This window comes from Oncorhynchus keta, chromosome 18 (genome assembly GCF_023373465.1).
Source record: "Oncorhynchus keta strain PuntledgeMale-10-30-2019 chromosome 18, Oket_V2, whole genome shotgun sequence".
NCBI classification, from domain to species: Eukaryota; Metazoa; Chordata; class Actinopteri; order Salmoniformes; family Salmonidae; genus Oncorhynchus; species Oncorhynchus keta.
In genome coordinates, this window is record NC_068438.1 from 3,243,917 (window position 1) to 3,263,158 (window position 19,242).

General features: G+C 44.3%; 1 protein-coding gene across 7 annotated transcripts in view; it reads right to left on the reverse strand.

The window, feature by feature from the left end:
- LOC118396802 (dedicator of cytokinesis protein 10-like) overlaps window positions 1-19,242 on the reverse strand; it is a 183,140-nt gene that overhangs the window by 60,946 nt on the left and 102,952 nt on the right. For all 7 annotated transcript variants that reach the window (XM_052467187.1, XM_052467186.1, XM_052467191.1 and 4 more), the window contains exons 5-13: window positions 16,774-16,846; window positions 16,072-16,194; window positions 14,185-14,319; window positions 13,124-13,322; window positions 2,594-2,679; window positions 1,618-1,701; window positions 1,186-1,344; window positions 477-710; window positions 155-277 (exon numbers count right to left, since the gene is read on the reverse strand). In XM_052467187.1, the coding sequence (XP_052323147.1) occupies window positions 155-277; window positions 477-710; window positions 1,186-1,344; window positions 1,618-1,701; window positions 2,594-2,679; window positions 13,124-13,322; window positions 14,185-14,319; window positions 16,072-16,194; window positions 16,774-16,846 (1,216 nt within the window). The remainder of the gene's footprint in view (window positions 1-154; window positions 278-476; window positions 711-1,185; window positions 1,345-1,617; window positions 1,702-2,593; window positions 2,680-13,123; window positions 13,323-14,184; window positions 14,320-16,071; window positions 16,195-16,773; window positions 16,847-19,242) is intronic.

The following is a 19,242-nucleotide window of genomic DNA, read 5'->3' on the forward strand; positions in this document are numbered from 1 at the left end:
GAGATTGTGCATCTCAAGAGATTCCATCCCGCAAAACTTCAATTAAATAAATAAATACATTTCTGGGGAATTTTGCAACCCTACCCATAGGTAATAGACTATAAAGGTGAGGGGTGGTAGTAGAGAATTTAACTGTGATGTAGAGTTGCGTCACCTTGCTGGAGTCTGTGTTTTTGATGTACGGCTCTGTTCCCACGGCGATATTTCCCATCAGCACCTTCTCCACCCTCGCCACTAGAACAATGTCCGTGTGGGGGTTTGTCACAGAGAAGATGGCCTGCGTACACACACACACACACACACACACACACACACACACACACACACACACACACACACACACACACACACACACACACACACACACGAAAGGAGTAAGTATCTCTCTTTTCTCCCTATCCCCTCTGTGTGTTGCTGAAACTGATCCTAGATTTGCACCTTTGGGAAACTTCCTCGGGAGCGTTGCTATAGCGTACCTGTTTGGGGAAGCGGAGCCAGTCGTCCAGGTCCAGGCTGAGATGACAGTCTCCGGGTCTGTTCTCTGCAGGGGAGCTCAGGCCATTCTCCTGCCCCGCCCCGGGCCCTCCCGACCCAGCTCCACCCAGCATCTGACGCACCGTCTCGTGGTTCAGGTCAACATGGAAGTCGGCCGACACCTTCCTTCCCTCACGCACATCCAGCAGGGCCACAGTCACAAAGAAGGGCTCAATCTGATGGGGATATACTGCATGTGATGAGCACCAGGGATTTACCAAGGTTTTCCAGCACACAGCTTTGACATGCTTGCTATGTTGTTCTACTGCACTTCAAACAATTTGGAGGCAGGTTGATTAGGATTCAAACCTTCTCTCTTATTCCTACTCCCGTATGCGTTAGCATATGAGTATTGCACCAAGCAAATCATTCAAAAGATTAACAATATTCACTTTTTCAGTGACCACTGCACTCAATAGCTGATCTCGGATCATCCCATCGCAGCACAGTAAACAACAGAGTGAAAAGTGTTTTGACCATTGAGCACTATCAGTTATGTAATACATGAGCGCGTCTCAATATCTGCGGCGCTGTTCGTTGCAACGTCATCATGCTAAGTCGACCTTTAAAAGCTGCGGAGAACTGTACGCGCGCGCGTGCAAATGAGCGTGAGATGGTGGTGGTGTATTTGTGGTTTTAAGGGGGTCTTACATTGGTGACAGGACCAGTCTCGGTCTCATTGATGCAGCCCTGCAGCGTCAGGTTGAGGGATCCACAGGCGATCATCAGTCTCCTCCCCAGCTTCTCCTCAAAGGGACGGATTGAGAGGCCCTCACCCCTAGGGTACTCCTCACGCGGACTCCTCAACACCTGACACAGAACCAGACAGCATCAGAGGGGCACACAATTGGACTATCAGTGGGCAGCGGGCTGAAGTTGAATGTGGTGTGTAAGCACTGGTCTGGACCAGAAGCCTGCAGACACAGAGGCCCTCCTGGGACAGAGATTATCATCCCTGACCTAACAGTGCTTAATTAACAGGTGAATTGTGCAGGACTGTACCACCAACAGTTCTGCACAAGGTGTGTTAACCCCTATAGGGTACCTACAGTGTCAGTGTATTAACCCCTAAACACTACCTACCGGGGTGTCAGGGTCCAGGGAGAACAGGTTGATCCTCTCTTCTCTTCTGGCCGATCGGACCACCTCCTCAGTTTCAGAGAAATACTGAGAGAGAGAGAGAGAGAAAGAGAGAAGATATCCCCACAAATAAAATACAGAATATACAGAATATGTATTAAAGGAGGACTACAGGAAAAGGAGGACTGAGTACACCCCATTCTCATCGATGGGGCTGTAGTGGGGCAGGTTGAGAGCTTCAAGTTCCTTGGCGTCCACATCACCAACAAACTACCATGGTCCAAGCACACCAAGACAGTCGTGAAGAGGGCACGACAAAACCTATTCCCCCCCTCAGGAGACTGAAAAGATTTGGCATGGTTCCTCAGATACTTAAAAGGTTTTACAGCTGCACCATCGAGAGCATCCTGACGGGTTGCATCACTGCCTGGTATTCTCGGCCTCCGACCGCAAGGCACGACAGAGGGTAGTGCGTACGGCCCAGTACATCACCGGGGCCAAGCTTCCCGCCATCCAGGACCTCTATACCAGGCGGTGTCAGAGGAAGGCCCTAAAAAGACTCCAGCCACCCTAGTCGTAGACTGTTCTCTCTGCTACCGCACAGCAAACGGTACCGGAGCGCCAAGTCTAGGTCCAAGAGGCTCCTAAATAGCTTCTACCCCCATGCCATAAAACTCCTGAACAGCTAATCAAAAGGATACCCAGACTATTTGCATTTGCCTATGCATAGTCACTTTAATAACTCTACCTACATGTTCCCCCTGTATATAGCCCCGCTATTGTTATTTACTGCTGCTCTTTAATCATTTGTTATTCTTATCTATTACCGTTTTTTTGTTGGTATTTTCTTTAAACTGGATTGTTGGTTAAGGGCTTGTAAGTAAGCATGTGACAAATCCAATTTGATTTTAAATTAGCATAATACAAGTAGAAGCATTGATATTTTTTTACGGGTCAAATGACATCTCCACACACCCACCTTGGCCAGCTCAGGGTTGATGCCGTTCTCGGTCACCTCTTCATTCTCAGGTAAACACACGTCGCTTAGAGACAGATCACACACGTCTGGTGGGGAAAGAGACAGACAGTTACAGTCAATATCTCCGGTGAAATTCATGTCTACTATTCCTGTTGTTAGTATTGGCTCATTTCCTCTGGTCTTCAATGACAGCTATAGAATGAGAAGGAGACTGCAAGGCTGTTGTCATGGAAGCCGCCATACCTGAGTGTGTTCTGAGAGGGGTAAAGGTGGGGAGGAGGGGGGGAGTAGGGGAGCGCTCTCTCACACTGGCCTTCCCTGGCCTCTAATGGGGCTTACTGTATGTGTTTATCCTTTCACTACCATCCCTCTATTCAGTCAGTGTAGGTCAACCTTTTATGTGGTACTGTAAAAGAGGCCCCACACAAAGAGAGGGAGGGAAATAGACAGCTGTTTTCTTTCACATAGAAAGAGAGAGAGAGAGAGAGGGGAATAGAGAAAGAAAGACAGAAAGAGAAAGAGCAGGGGGATAAGGAGGGACGCCATGTGCGACTGACGTGTTTTCTGTTTGCTCCCGTGGTATTCTTAAAGTTTATGTGAATTTTGCAGCAGAACCGTATTTATTTTCAAATATTAATTTGGTGATCCCTTTCCGTAAAAACCAAGACTACTTTGCTTCCGAACGTCAGCATGTCGACCAAACATAAGGCCAAAAGCATGACTTTGAGAAAACCCGGCCTACAAGACCCGCTCTCATCACCGCCCTCTCCTGAGTCTGAGGACCCGGGGACACACACTTTACCCGGGGGTGCGGCTTGGCCTGGCGGCGTTGAAATGAACATTCTCAAGGCCATCAAACTACTACGCTCTGAGATAGTTGAAATGAAAACACAGGTGGTTGCTACGATTGAGGCCAGAATACAGGTTTCTGATACTTTAAAAGCAGATTTAACCATCCTGCGGAACGAGACTGTGCCAGCAATCACATTACTCAAAACAACAACTGCGTCACACACTACAACGATTGCAGCACTGGAGACCTCCGCTACTAATGTCTCCGACTTAACTACATCCCTGGAGGCTGAAGTTAAACACCTAGCTGCGGATTTGAAAAAGGTGAAGGAGAGCTGTGTGAGTTTAGAGGGATTCTCTCGCCGCAATAATCTGAGACTTGTATCGGTCCCAGAGTCAGCGGAAATGCATCGCGCCACGGATTTCGTTTCAGGGCTGCTGAAGGATGTTCTTGCCTTAGATGAAAAGCCCCTGATTGATCGAGCCCACCGGTCGCTGCGCCCAAAGCCCCGGGATGGGGAGAGGCCCCGTGACATAATTCTTCGAGTGCACTTTTTGTCATGAGAAGATGGAGATCCTCCGACGAGCCCGCAATACCACTCTGAGCTTTCACGGACAGAGCTTCACCATCTACCAGGAATACTCCCCCACTGTTTCCAGGCAGCGCGCAGCTTTCGGACAGGCCAAACGAGTACTTCGGGACCATCCAAGTGTGAAGTATGGACTGCGATTCCCGGCCCGTTTATGGATATCTCATGAGGGTAAAGACAACACATTTGAATCTCCGGATGAGGCTATGGTTCACATTCAACGTCACATCAAGAAGTCTTGAACATGCTCACAGTTCAGCAACTGTTGCTTGCCAACTGTGGATAGTAAGTAACCCACTTGTGGTACAATTATGTTTAGATATAACAGGCTAGTCTTGTATAGTTGGCGAAACTATTCAGGCTTATTTGATGTGATCTAATGTTTTGATCATCTAGTGTGCGTGCCTTACAAGCATTCAGTCATTTTAATTTAATTGCATTACGGTTTTACTTAACTCCTGTGTTTCTAGGCTGTCTCGCTCACCCATTTAGTTTGCTTACACATTGTCTCAGTGAATATTTTTGGTTATTTGTTTACTGCATCCGTTTGCATGGACCCAGTAAACAGTAAATGTCTCCCGAGGCTACACGGTTTTTGGGGTCTCACTTTAATTTGAAAAGTTTTGAGCTTCATTTTGCCCAGAAAACGTTCAACGTTGCGCACACGTAGTTTTTTGGTATTGGTTGTAAGCTGTCTCAGCGTCAACTAGACTACTATTATAATTACTATTATTTTTGATTGTCTTACTACGATTTCCTTACTTCAAATTAGATTTTTGGCTGAGAGCCTTTATACATTTTATTTATTTTCTCTCTCAATGCCTGTTATAAGACTGGGAATACAATTATATACATCTACAAGTGGTGCTTTTTTCATTCCGTTTGCACAAGGGATTCGCCTTTTTTTTATTTGAAAAAAAATACATACAAATCTTTATTTTTGCTGCTTGATCCACTAACAAAACGCGACTTTAAAAGAGCGGGACTGTGGGTTTAGGTTTAAGACCGCACTCTCACAGACATACTGTGTGAAGAGAACATGTTCTATTTAGGCTTGTACCTCGTTTGGGGAGGTATTGTCTGGGATGGGGGGAGGGGGCAGGTTGAATTGTTCAGTTCTAATGTTGTCAGTCTGTCTTTTTATTTTTTTTTTTCAGTTTTTTTTTCTGTACTTTTTCCAAACATTTACCACCGTACATTATTACTCTGAGACAAGTTATTCTGGGGGTTTTGGGCGCTCATTGCTTTTCCATTCTATGCTCTAATGACAGGGTTGAATAACGGGAATGCCCAGAGGGGCCGAAATAATGCGATCAAGTACATTTCATGGAACACCAAAGGGGTTAACAACCCGGTGAAGCGTAAGAGGGTGTTGACACACTTAACCTCTTGCTCCTACCTGGCACGCAGGCGTCCCATCTAGACATCTGGAAATGCAAATGCGCTACGCTAAATGCTAATAGCACTCGTTAAAACTCAAACGTTCATTAAAATACACATGCAGGGTATTGAATTAAAGCTACACTCGTTGTGAATCCAGGCAAAAAGTCAGATTTTTAAAATGCTTTTCGGCGAAAGCATGAGAAGCTATTATCTGATAGCATGTAACACCCCAAAAGACCCGCAGGGGACGTAAACAAAATAATTAGCATAGTCGGCGCTACACAAAACGCACAAATAAAATATAAAACAGTCATTACCTTTGACCATCTTCTTTGTTGGCACTCCTAGATGTCCCATAATCACTATTGGGTATTTTTTTTCGATTAAATCGGTCCATATATAGCCTAGATATCGATCTATGAAGACTGTGTGATCAACGAAAAAAAATAGCGTCTTATAACGTAACGTCATTTTTTTAAATAAAAAAAGTTGACGATAAACTTTCACAAAACACTTCGAAATACTTTTGTAATGCAACTTTAGGTATTAGTAAACGTTAATAAGCGATCAAATTGATCACGAGGCGATGTGTATTCTATAGCTGTACGTCTGGAAATAATGTCCGGGTAAATCTCAACCAAAATATCCAGTCAGAGACCTGAAGAAATGGGCTGTCTCTTCTTCGTTTGACCAAGAAACAAAGCCTAGGCAAATGACAAGACTGTTGACATCGTGTGGAAGCTGTAGGAATTGCAATCTCGGCTCCAGGTAATATGCTTTCCCATAGACAATACATGCAAGTGGCACATTGATATATTTTCCAATTTTCAGTCATCAGATTTTCCTGCGCTTTTCGATGAAACGCACGTTCTGTTATAGTCACAGCCGTGATTTAACCAGTTTTGAGTGTTTTCTATCCACACATACTAATCATATGCATATACTATATTCCTGGCATGAGAAGCAGGGCGCTGAAATGTTGCGCGATTTTTAACAGAATGTTCGAAAATGTAGAGGGTTGACTTAAGAGGATAAAGGGTTTGAATGCAAATATTGCATTTCTACAAGAGACTCACTTGAGGACTGGTGAGCATTTTAGGATGCGTAAGGACTGGGTTGGTCAAGTGTTCCACTCAAACGTTCATAGTAAATCAAGAGGTGCTGCTATTCTGGTTGATAAAGCTACTCCCTTTGTAGCTTCTGAGGTTATTTCTGATCCTAAGGGACGATACGTCATAGTAACCGGTGAACTGTTTTCTACCCCTTTTGTTTTGGCTAGTGTTTATGCTCCCAATTGAGTTTAATTTCTTCCTTTCTGTCTGCTATTCCCAATTTAGATTCTCATTTGTTGATTTTAGGGGGGGATTTCAACAGTATTCCTTTTATTCTCATGTTCATCAAACATACTCCCGGATTGATTACTTCTTTTTGGACAAAAAACTTCTGCCTAACCTTCGGCAGTGTACTTACGAGAGTATTGTTATCTCTGACAATTCACCATTAGTGCTTGAACTAAAATTTCCCCAGCGACCTCCTATGTGTTATCAATGGCGTCTCAACCCCATTTTACTCTCAGATAAGGAGTTTGTCAATTTCATTTATTCTGAAATCACCTTATTCCTAGAAACTAATTCAATACCAGGTATGTCCTGCTCTACCATATGGGAGTCTCTCAAAGCATACCTACGTGGCCAAATTATTTCTCATACAGCCAACCAAAACAGAGTTCGCTACCAGCGTCTTCGGGACCTGAGCGAGTCCATAGCCACATTGGATGAGAAATATGCTACAGATCCTTCCTCTGATCTGCATAAAGAGCGCCAACTACTCCAATCTGAATTTGATGAGCTTTCTACCAGGCAAGCTGAACAGTTACTCTTGCGAGCTCGATACAAAATCTATGAACAAGGCGACAAGGCCAGTAAACTCCTTGCGCATCAGATCCATAAATCTGAGGCCTCACGTTTAATCCCACAAATAAGGACCCCGTCTGGTGCCACCACAGTTATACATAAAGAGTTCAATGATCAATTTAAACAATTTTACTCTGAGCTATACACCTCTGAATCCCCTCAAGACCCTTTGCTGATTGACTCCTTCTATAATGGCTTGAATATGCCTCCAATTGATACGGACTCCCATGACTGTCTAGAAGAAGAATTTACGCTTGAGGAGATTGCAACAGCAGTGTCCGCAATGAAAAGTGGTAAATCACCGGGTCCGGACGGTTTTCCAACCGAATTTTACAGGATGTTTTCTGGTCTGCTTTGCCCATTCTTGTCTCGACTATTTGCAGAGTGCCTTAATACTTCAAAGCTACCACCTAGTCTTTATCAGGCTTCAATTTCATTACTACCAAAGAAAAAACAAAGACCCCCTGGAATGTGGATCCTATCGCCCAATCTCGCTTTTAAACACTGCGGATCCAGACAGGGTTGTCCACTCTCCCCCTTGTTGTTTGCTTTGGCAATCGAGCCTCTCGCCATTGCACTACGCTCTGATGATGCCATTCAAGGTATAATCAGGGCGGGCTGGGAGCAGAAAGTCTCGCTATATGCTGACGACCTCCTTTTGTTTATCTCCAACCCCGATACCTCATTGCCACGTGCCCTATCTGTTCTTAAAAAGATTGGATCAATCTCAGGGTACAAGCTGAATCTAGGCAAGAGTGAGCTTTTTCTGGTAAACAAGGCTGCTTTAAAGTGCTCTTTTACAAGTTCTCAGTTTAGGATTGTCCGGGATCAATTCACCTACTTGGGAGTAAAAGTGACAAGGAAATATTCAAATTTGTTTCAGGAAAACTTTGTTGCTCCAGCAGACAGCTTGAAACAATCTTTTACTTTTTGGAATTCGCTACCCCTTTCTCTTATCGGAAGGATTAATGTCATTAACATGAATGTGTTGCCCAAATGTTTATATTTATTTCAATGTTTACCCATTTTTATTCCAAAATCTTTTTTTATTTCACTGGATCAAACATTCATGCATTTTATTTGGGATGGCAAGGTACCACAGATTGGTAGAAAACATTTACAGAAGCCTAGGTCATTGGGGGGTTTAGCTCTACCAAATTTTCAGACATACTACTGGGCTGAAATTTTCAGAGCCGTTCTGTACTGGCTGCAGACTGATCCTACTGGCCCTAGACCACTCTGGGTCCAGATGGAGTCTGAATCGTGTAAACCTGCAGCACTTTCCTCTGTGTTGTGCTTGTCTCTCCCAGTGTCCCGAGGCAAAAGGTGTGTCAACCCAATTGTAAAGCATTCTCTTAAAATTTGGAATCAGTTCCGTTTAGCCTTTAGCCTCCGAGGCTTTTCTCTATCAGGCCCAATCAATCAGACCATTTTATTTCCTCCATCTTTGAATGATGGGGCTTTTGGCATTTGGCACTCACTAGGCCTCTCCTCGCTAGCCCAATTATTCTTTGATGATACATTTGCCTCTTTTTCTCAGCTGCAGGAAAAGTTCAATCTCCCCCAATCCCACTCTTTTCGCTATCTCCAGACTAGAAACTTTGTCAGAGCTAACACACCTGGATTTCCCAATAGGCCTGTGAATACAGCTATAGAGAGCATCTTGGAGTTGAACAAGCTTCCTAGGGGTGCAATTTCAGATGTATATGCAATCATTCATGACTTACAGAACCCTTCTTTGGTGCCTTTAAAGACTCAATGGGAAAAGGATTTGGGGGAGGAACTTGGGGAAGACACCTGGGAATCTGTGCTGCACAGGGTGCACTCGTCCTCTTTTAGCACTAGACACAGCCTCATTCAATTCAAGGTGGTTCACCGTATCCACTGGTCGGGGGCCAAACTTGGAAGAATATTCTCTGATTTTGATCCTACCTGTGTCAGATGTAAAGTGGAACCAGCCACACTGTTGCATATGTTTTGGGGCTGTCATAAACTGTCAGGTTTCTGGGAATTAATATTTAAATGTTTCTCTGATAGATATGACACTGTTACTGCCCATGGGTACCCCCCTATCAAGAATCCAGTCGGACACTGTTGCTTATACAACTCTTTTAGCTAGACAGCTAATACTACATAACTGGAAGATGGCAGCTCCCCCATCTTATAAATATTGGTTTAGAGATGTGTTGTGCTCTCTGAAACTAGAAAAAATTCAATTCAATTCACGTGGGAACCCCAAACTGTTTAATGAGGCTTGGGCTCCATTCCGGTCTTACTTTAAACAGTCCATCCTCTGATGGCATTCCAATTAAAACTAAAATAAGTCTGTATTTGACCCCCCTGTGACTTAAGGGTTGGAGGAGCTTCTCTCTGTGTTTTTGCTGGGGGGGCATTAAGGTCCATGTGCTTATTGATTGTGATCCGCAGATCTTGCCCGGACAGAGACTGAAGTGTGAGCTTGTTTTTCCCAGTTATTTTTACATTTTGTTCACGCCTACATGAATAATCATTCTATTTTTTATATTTTTTATTTTAAAGCATTGTAAACTTTATTTTTGGTCCAGTGGATGGTCGGTCTGTGGCCATGACTCTCTGTGAGTGGTTGCATTTCTCCACCCTTGTCCCTTGACTTTTTACAGGAACAATGGTGAGGTGTTTGCTCTGTCCCTGTACTATAGATTGCCCTTTAACCTCTGTAGCCTTCTGCCTGGTGTGTTTAACTTGTCTAAAGTATGGTATCTTGAATGTGTATTAGGTCTGCTGATGCTGCTCCTCTTCTCTCATTGCATGGTTAAACAGAACAAATAAGACCTACGAAGATCGATCCAGATGCCGAGACACAAGTATAGGGAGAAAGTGGAGGAGCAATTCTGCGTGTCGGATACTAGTCATATGTGGCAGGGGTTTCTAACGATCACGGATTACAAAAAGACAGCGAAACACCGTTTTCTCACGGTTCATGCAAAACGACTCTGAGCTGCCGAGGAGAGCCCCTGAGGACAACAAGGGCTACGTGCTTACGGTTGGAGGAAGTCCAAGTCTAGTGGCTAGAGCGTTGGACTTGGACCAAAAGGTTGCAAGATCGAATCCCTGAGCTGACAAGGTACAAATCTGCCCTTCTGCCCCTGAACAAGGCAGTTAACCCACTGATCCTAGGATGTCATTGAAAATAAGAATTTGTTCTTAACTGACTTGCCTAGTTAAATAAAGGTCAAATAAATAAATAGAATTTAAGTCATTCAAACGTGTTAACCCTCGCAGAGCTGGCGGCCCAGGTGGCGTCCCTAGCCACACCCTCAGAGCATGTGCAGGCCAGCTAGTTGTTGTGTTTTCTGGCATTTTCAAACTCTCTCTAGCTATCATCCCTGTGCTCAAGAAAGGGAAAGTAACTGAACTGAATGACTACCGTCACCTCCGTCATCATGAAGTGCTTCGAGAGTCAAAGACCACATAACCTCCTCCTTCCCTTGACACCCTCCACCCTCTCGAATTCGAATACCGCCCCGACAGATCCACGGACGATGCAATCACCATTGCACTGCACACAGCCCTCACCCATCTGGACAAGAATGCATACGTGAGGATGCTGTTAAATCGACTACAGCTCAGCCTTCAATACCATAGTGCTCTCTAAGCTCACAGCCCTGGGACTGAACTCCTCCCAATGCGGACTTCCTGACAGGCCGCACCCGGGTGGTGAAGGTAGGCAACATTACCTCTTCCCAAGGGTTGGAACCGGTTCAGGGAACAGAACCAAAAACCAGAAAATAAGTCATTTTTCAAGGAACCGAAATGGAACCTGGAACAAAAGTGACCCATACTGTTCCAGAAGAGAACTGTTATTTTAAAACATGGAAACCGGTAATAACTTTCTTTTACATTCCAGACACGCAACAAAAGCAGCAAATGCAAAGCCCCCACTCTGTCACTCAGAAACTTATTCCAGCATCTGTCTACGAGCCGAAATCTTTGTGTATGCGTGTTAAGGCTACCTGCCCATCCCCCCTCCGAAGCATACTGCAGGCCACTGTACTGACGTTAGAAGCATGTGAAGATAGGGAGAGAGATGTTTTATTAGCTAGAGAAGAATGGATTCACCTTTTCAATACTAGTTAAAGGATTAGTTAGCATGTTTCACGTTGGATTTATTAACTGCAAAAAGGTAAGACGTGTTTTTAATTCTGGCGGCGCTCTCACAAGCTTGTTTGCTTGATAACGCAAGCTTGTTAGCTAGCTAGCTCAAAGGACATTCAAAGTTCCTTCATACAGTAGAAGCCGCTCCTCCTGGGTATAATTCTGCTGGGGTTCTGGGGTTCTGTTCGGAATGAAACGATTAGACATCTCAGAGGAGCTGAAATGGTCTAACCACATGGACACTGTGAAGAATAAGTCACGACAGCCACCGACCCTGAGGCTGACGAAATTAAGTCTCTCCACAAGGGCCCTAACAGTGTTCTACAGGAGCACCATCCAAAGCATACTATACTGTTGGACTGCATCAAAGCCTGGTACGGCAACGCCACTGCCACTGACCGCAAGGCAATACAGAGGGTAGTACGCTCAGCCGAACACACCACTGGGTGCACACTGCCTGCCTTCCAGGGCACCTACAACACCAGGCGTTGCAGGAAGGCCAAGAAGATCATCAGGGACCTCAGCCACCCGAGCCACGACCTGTTCTCCCTGCTTCCATCACTCTGGTACGGGCAATACAAGAGCATCATGGCTCAAACTAACAGAATGGCCAACAGCTTCTATCCCCCCTGACCATCAGGTTGTTGAATAGCCACCGCTACTATAATATCTAACTCAGCATGACGTGTCAGATTCAGGATTAGCTCTGGGAGCTCCACCAGCCAGCGCGGTTGATGAAACTGTACACCACATCACCTCCAGGTGATATTAGAATGGAGCTTAATGGCTAATAAAGGCTCAGGTCAGTTAGTACACCGAACTTGATTTAACATCATGTTAGTACAGCAACACAGAACCATGATGACTACGGCTATTACATCATTCGTAGTCGTTTTCACAACCTCAATTCTCCATGGTCCAGGGCGGTGTGTGCAATTTGTTTGGTTATATTCCACACTGAGGCTTTTAATTTTTTTTTTACTATGTTTAAGCTATAAAAACCAAGGTGGAGTGTTTTTCCTTGTGTCCGGTCTAATTTCCTGGTGGACCACAAACAATAAGGATCAAGTCACCGCACATTAAGTCTCAACTTAGCCATGGCAGAATATCCTTACAGACATTATGAATACCAGATTATGAATACCTTAATGCTCAAACAGATCTGGAACCAGGCTAGGGTTCTGTTGGGCATATTCTACTCTATATTCCAAACTCCTCTACTCTTTCCTCTCCCGCTCTGGGGCTATGAGGCTTAGGTGTCAGGATCTAAGTTTTTTTTTAAAGGAATATGTCCACTCAGCATTTGTTGCTCCCATAAGTTATTTTCTATGAAACTCAGTGATACTACATCATTTAAAAAAATCACTTTTGGGAGACAGCAAACAGTCAGGGAACATCTTCCTTAAGATGTTGTTTTCAAGTCTTGTTTTCAGGACACGTTACGATGAGTGTGTCTCTTCTCGTCATCAGGGTTCGTTTTCAGTAGGCACACGGAACAAAAACGATTAAAAATTGAGCTTTTTCTCATTATCCGTTGCGAAAGGTTTTACTACACTGTGTCCTAATAAACCGGAACCAGGTCCAGAGTAGATGTAGGGTGAAGTTGCATCTAGACGCTGATCTTGGGTGAGTTTAGCATTTTCCCCACTAATGGTAACGGTTAGGATTGGGGGAGGGGAAGCTGATCCTGAATCTGTATGGAGGTCCAGAGTACTCACCTTGCCGTGTGTCGATGAGGTCTACATTCTTACGGTCCAGCTGCGTCAGTGGGATGGGGCCGTCATTGGGGCTGATCTGGAGGATCCGGGTCAAGGTACTGATCCACTCCTCCATGTCCTGCTCGCTCTCCGCCGCCAGCACGAAGTACGTCACCTCGTTCATCTTCAGCTCAAAGGCATACTTCCTCAGACGGTTGTTCTACAGGGGGTGTTTTGGTTAGTGTTAGTTCGCCCGTACTTTGACAGACAAGTCAGTAAATTAGTGAATTTTGTGCATTTGGGTAGTGCACGACTAGTTGCGTCTGTGAAATCTCCTATTGTATCTTACCATATCGTATCCGAATTGTAACATTGTGTTACAATAACCCATAGGGCTCTGGTCATAAGTAGTGCACTATGTAGGGAATAGGGATGCAGTTGGGACGCAGTTCTTTGGTAGCCTTCCTGCTGCATTTATAGACCTGACTACACCTATACTGAACAAAAACATATATGCAACTTCCAACAATTTCTGAGATTCTTCTTAATTACAGTACATATAAGGAAATCAGTCAATTGAAATACATGAATTAGGCCCTAATTTATGGATTTCAAATGGGTGGGCCTGGGAGGGCATAGGCCCACCCACTGGGAAGCCATGCCCAGCCAATCAGGATGAGGTTTCCCCCACAAAAGGGCTTTAGTACAGACAGAAATACTCCTCAGCTGTTTAATCAGCTTCTTGATATGCAACACCTGTCAGGTGGATGGATTATCTTGGCAAATGAGAAATGCTCACAAACAGGGTGGTAAACAAATCTGTGAGAGAAATAATCTTTTAGAGCGTATTACATTTTTGTTTTTGTTCAGTTTATTTCCTCTCAAGAGTCTTAGCTAGGGAAAGTTGCAACACTCCGAGCTCCTCGATTGGCCAGTCTGCGTTCTACAGATAGCAAGTGTGTCAATCTCTGTGTGTGTGTGTGTGTGTGTGTGTGTGTGTGTGTGTGTATATCCCCGAATGCATGCATGTGTGTGCAAATCTAATTTCACAGTCTATTGGGACTCTATCATCATCTACCCACCTGAACCACACCGGTACACGAGTCCAGGAAGATGCAGCCCTTGGGTTCTTTGGAGATCTTCTCATCTTTGTAAAAGTTCATGATGTAGGAGTTATCAGTCAGCTGTGTCAGCTGGAAGTACCTCCTCTTGAACGACTACAAGGATGTCAAAATAAAAATACAACCCCATCAAAAATCAATTACAGGCAATAAAGACGTAGTTACCCTAACTCAGACAATAATCTGAGGTTCTGTCCCAAATGGCACACTATTCCCTATAAAGTGCACTACTTTTGACCAGGGCCCTATGGGTAGGGCTCTGTATAAAGGTAAGTAGTAGTGCACTACATAGCGAACAGGCCATTTGGGACCCAACCACTGACTATGTGACAGTAAATTGGACATGGCCTGGGCCAGTGGTGCTCTACATTAACACAAAGTCTCTTTAGAAGAGACAGGCCATAACTTAAAGCCAGGGGGGACTGATGAGGTCATAAAAAAGTGCTAGGACCCTGCAGGGCCGGTCTAACGAAGAGTCTGCTTTTTCAGAGGACAGAATGGGAGGGGGAGGCTGAGAGGGTGACCAGGAAAAGAGTGAGACGACAGAAAGGAGAGAGAATCAAGAAATGTCTGTTTGCGAGAAAGAGGAATGTAGTAGGAAAAAGTCCTATGACGAGGTAAAAAAGATGGTGGGGGAGGGGAAGAAACGCCAAAGAGAGGAGTACAGAGAGAGACAGAGAGACAGAGAGACAGAGACAGAGACAGAGAGAGAGAGAGAGAGAGAGGAAGACAGGCATCAAAGAGAGAGCACGAGAGACAGAAACACAAAGAATTTGAACATTTCAATTTTGTTTGTAATCTATTTCACTTGCTTTGGCAATGTAAACATACACTACAACAAGTATGCGGGCACCTGCTCGTCGAACATCTCATTCCAAAATCATGGGCATGAACATGGAGTTGGTCTGTTAAAAAGAGCCTCCACTCTTCTGGGAAGGCTTTCCCCTAGATGTTGGAACATTGCTGCTATAACAGCCTCCACTCTTCTGGGAAGGCTTTCCACTATATGTTGGAACATTGCTGCTATAACAGCCTCCACTCTTCTGGGAAGGCTTTCCACTAGATGTTGGAACATTGCATTTAACCACAAGAGCATTAGTGAGGTCGGGCACTGATATTGCTTGCAGTCGGCATTCCAATTCATCCCAAAGGTGTTCGATGGGGTTGAGGTCAGGGCTCTGTGCAGGCCAGTCATGTTCTTCCACACCGGTCTCAACAAACCATTTCTGTATGGACCTCGCTTTGTGCACGGGGGCATTAAAGTGCTGAGACAGGAAAAGGCCTTCCCCAAACTGTTGGAAGCACAGAATCGTCTAGAATGTCACTGTATGCTGTAGCGTTAAGATTTCCCAAAACTGGAATTAAGGGCCTAGCCCAAACCATGAAAAACATTCCCAGATCATTATTCCACCGCCAATAAACTTTACAGTTGGCACTATACATTGGGGCAGGTAGCGTTTTCCTGGCATCCGCCAAACCCAGATTCGCACGTCGGACTTTCAGATGGTGACACGTGATTCGTCACTCCAGAGAACGCATTTATACTGGTCCAGAGTCCAATGGCAGTGAGCTTTACACCATCCTATGATGGTGCCACGTTGAAAGTCACTGAGTTCTTCAGTAAGACCATTCTACTGCCAATGTTTGTCTATGGAGATTGCATGGCTGTGTGCTCGATTGTATACACCTGTCAGCAACGGGTGTGGCTGAAATAGACAAATCCACTAATTTGAAGGGGTACATACTTTCAATATATAGTGTATGTTTCCCATGCCAATAAAGCCATTTGAAAAAAAGTGAATTGAGAGAGGGGGGTATTGCTGGGGAGTCTGTGGCACACTTCCCCACCCGAACAGTGATGCTGTTGTTGACAGTGCTATTGAAGTTCCCTTTATAGAGCCATCCCGATCGGAACACACCGATCCCTCCTCCTCCACACCCTCCTTTAGACGAGGACAAAGACGTTGTGTCCTGCAAAAACCAAAACAGACATCTTCAAATCAGGCTCGATGGGTACATCCCACGTGACAAACTATTCTCGATGAAATGCACTACTTTTAGGCAATCTAACTTTATAGGGCTCTGGTCAAAAGTAATGCACTACAAAGGGTGCCATTTGGGGCCAACTAAACCAAGGTCTAAATATGTCTGCCATTGACATGCAATAAGATACTTTGTTCCATTTCATTCTATGATGCCTAATTTGTCATGAACATACACCTGCTGTAACAGAGCCGAAGCTGGAGGAGCCATAGAGGATATTGTTTTTGGAGAGTCATTGATTCTGGTTCAGTTGAACTCAATTGAATAAAGCTTCTACTCAATGTCCCTAAACCAAAAACAACAGAGTAGAAATATGCGAGCAGACGTGCATTATGACAGTTTAACAGTAGGGCTAATCAATGGCCTCTGACTATTCATCATACTCAGGCTACGTCCCAAATGACACCCTATTCCCTATGCAGTGCAATACTATTGACCATAGCCATATGGGCCCTGTTCAAAAGTAGTGAATTGAAAGGGAATAGGATCCATGAAAACAGGCCTGACCTCATCCTTGTCCACGTCTTCATGATCAATCTCAAAGGAGTGGGAGGGCAACTTCTCCGCCTTGTACAGCTTCCTGTGAGGGAGAGAGAGATTTGACATGTTTCTTTATGTTTGCTTTGGCAGTGTATGTGATTAACATGTCTCGTGGGCTTCATAACCACGTCTTTATAACAATTCAATAATGATGGGACGGGAGACGGGGGATCAGTTCCAGCGGTGTAAAGTAACTAGGTAAAAATACTGAAGTCGTACTCGGTGACTTTCACTTTAATTGAGTCATTTTCTATTCTGTCATCTTTACTTTTACTCAAGTATTACAATTGAGTACTTTATCCACCACTGATCAGTTCAACATTCAACACCCATGACGCTTTGCGCATACAACTAAGGTAGGTACGGTACCGAAGTACTACTACATACAACTAAGGTAGGTACGGTACCTAAGTACTACTACATACAACTAAGGTAGGTACGGTACCTAAGTACTACTACATACAACTAAGGTAGGTACGGTACCTAAGTACTACTACATACAACTAAGGTAGGTACGGTACCTAAGTACTACTACATACAACTAAGGTAGGTACGGTACCTAAGTACTACTACATACAACTAAGGTAGGTACGGTACCTAAGTACTACTACATACAACTAAGGTAGGTACGGTACCTAAGTACTACTACATACAACTAAGGTAGGTACGGAGGTACAACCTTTATATACAACATCTCCTCCCCTCTTACACAAATTGTCCCCATTATGAACAACATTCCTCTGCGGTCTGGACAGTGTAGGACACAGGACCAATCTGAGCAATGACTGTAGCAGGAACCCACACTTTGGTCCGTTGAGGTAGTTCCTAGCCAAGACAGTTCCTCTAGGATTAAAAGCTGTTCTTTGTTCACTTGACTTGGCTCTCCTGTTGACATCCCACATGAAAAAAAATAATATAGTGTATACTATGGTAGGAATACTATAGTATTCACTGTAGTGTTTTGCAGACTTTACGTACAGTATTCACTGTAGTCTTGTGGGGACTGAAGTGGCCATACAACCGTTATATACAACCTCCTCCTTTGGTCCGTTACTATAGTAATTACTGCATTGGTTTTGTGGACTGTCGCATACTGTAGGTTTTCCTGTAGTGTTTTTGCAGACTAGAGTATACTGTAGTTTTTAGGGACATTACTGTAGTATTTACTAAAGTGTTTTCGTTTAATTATCTTTGATATAGAAGTGGTGGGCTTTGTCCTTGAGGAAACATACTGGAGAAATACTAAAATAGCAAATTTTCCATAACAGGTAGGCAAGGACTGGGATCTGAATGTAGTTCAGAGCTTCTGCTCTATTCTATAACCTGTAGGGAACACAATATATGGTCTATACTGGGCATGTAGGTTTCTCACTTACGGGTGGCAAAAATTGGGATATGGGGAGGGGAATGGGCAGGGGATGGCAAATTAAATGCTGTAGTATTTACTATAGCTAAAACAATCTAGTGTTTTGCAGACATTTCTGTAGTATTTACTACAATGTTTTTTTGTGGATAATACTTCAGTATTTACTATATATAGTATTCTACAGTATACTACAAAATGCAATACTAAGAACTACTATGATCGAGGAATACTAGTGTGGAGTATAGTATTCTACAGTATACTACAGTTTATTACAGAATTATATAGTAAGTACCGTAGCATTCTATAGTATACTGTAATATTGTACTGTCTCATTTGCGTTCTGGGGTTTGAATAGGTCGAAGCTTGTGTATAGCTATCTCTTCATGAGTAGCAATGCAGGCGAAGCCTTAGTGGTTGCGTGAGGTCTGTTCCTGTAGGATACTTGGGGAGCTATTCAAGTATTGGTGCAGTGTCCCTTGATCCTGAGACGCTTTTAATGTTTCATGGTCTCTATGATCCTCTCCGCGAGCCCGTTGGCAGATGGATGATATGGTGCAGACCTGATGTGCTGTACGCCATTCACCTGTAGGATTGTAGCCAATTCTTGGGACAGTAGCTGCGATCTGTTGTTGTTAACGAGTTGGAGTGGCGATCCGAACCAACTAAACACCTCCAAGCATCTCAATGATAACTATCCTCCCCCACAGCAGACAACCGGACTGTACTGACCGCTCAGTTCTCCTGGAAAGGTAAGGTTTCAGTTCCGGAGCATCTCCTGTGGACGGACATCTCCTCCTCATGGACATCAACATCCTTGATGTTCATGTCCATGACTTCAGCTAACACCGGGTCGTTTGTGGTGTTTCCCTGCACTTGTGTTGAATTGACTGGTGCATTTTCCACTTGTCTGAAGAAGAAGATGTCCACTTGGTTACGCACTCCAGAAACTATGCCTAGGGCTCCTTGTTTTATCGGTGCGTAGTTCATTTCAATGTTCACGATGCAAAAACAATCAGCTTCCCTTCACCTGAAGCCATGATATGATATGGGACAAGACCGCTCCCACACCA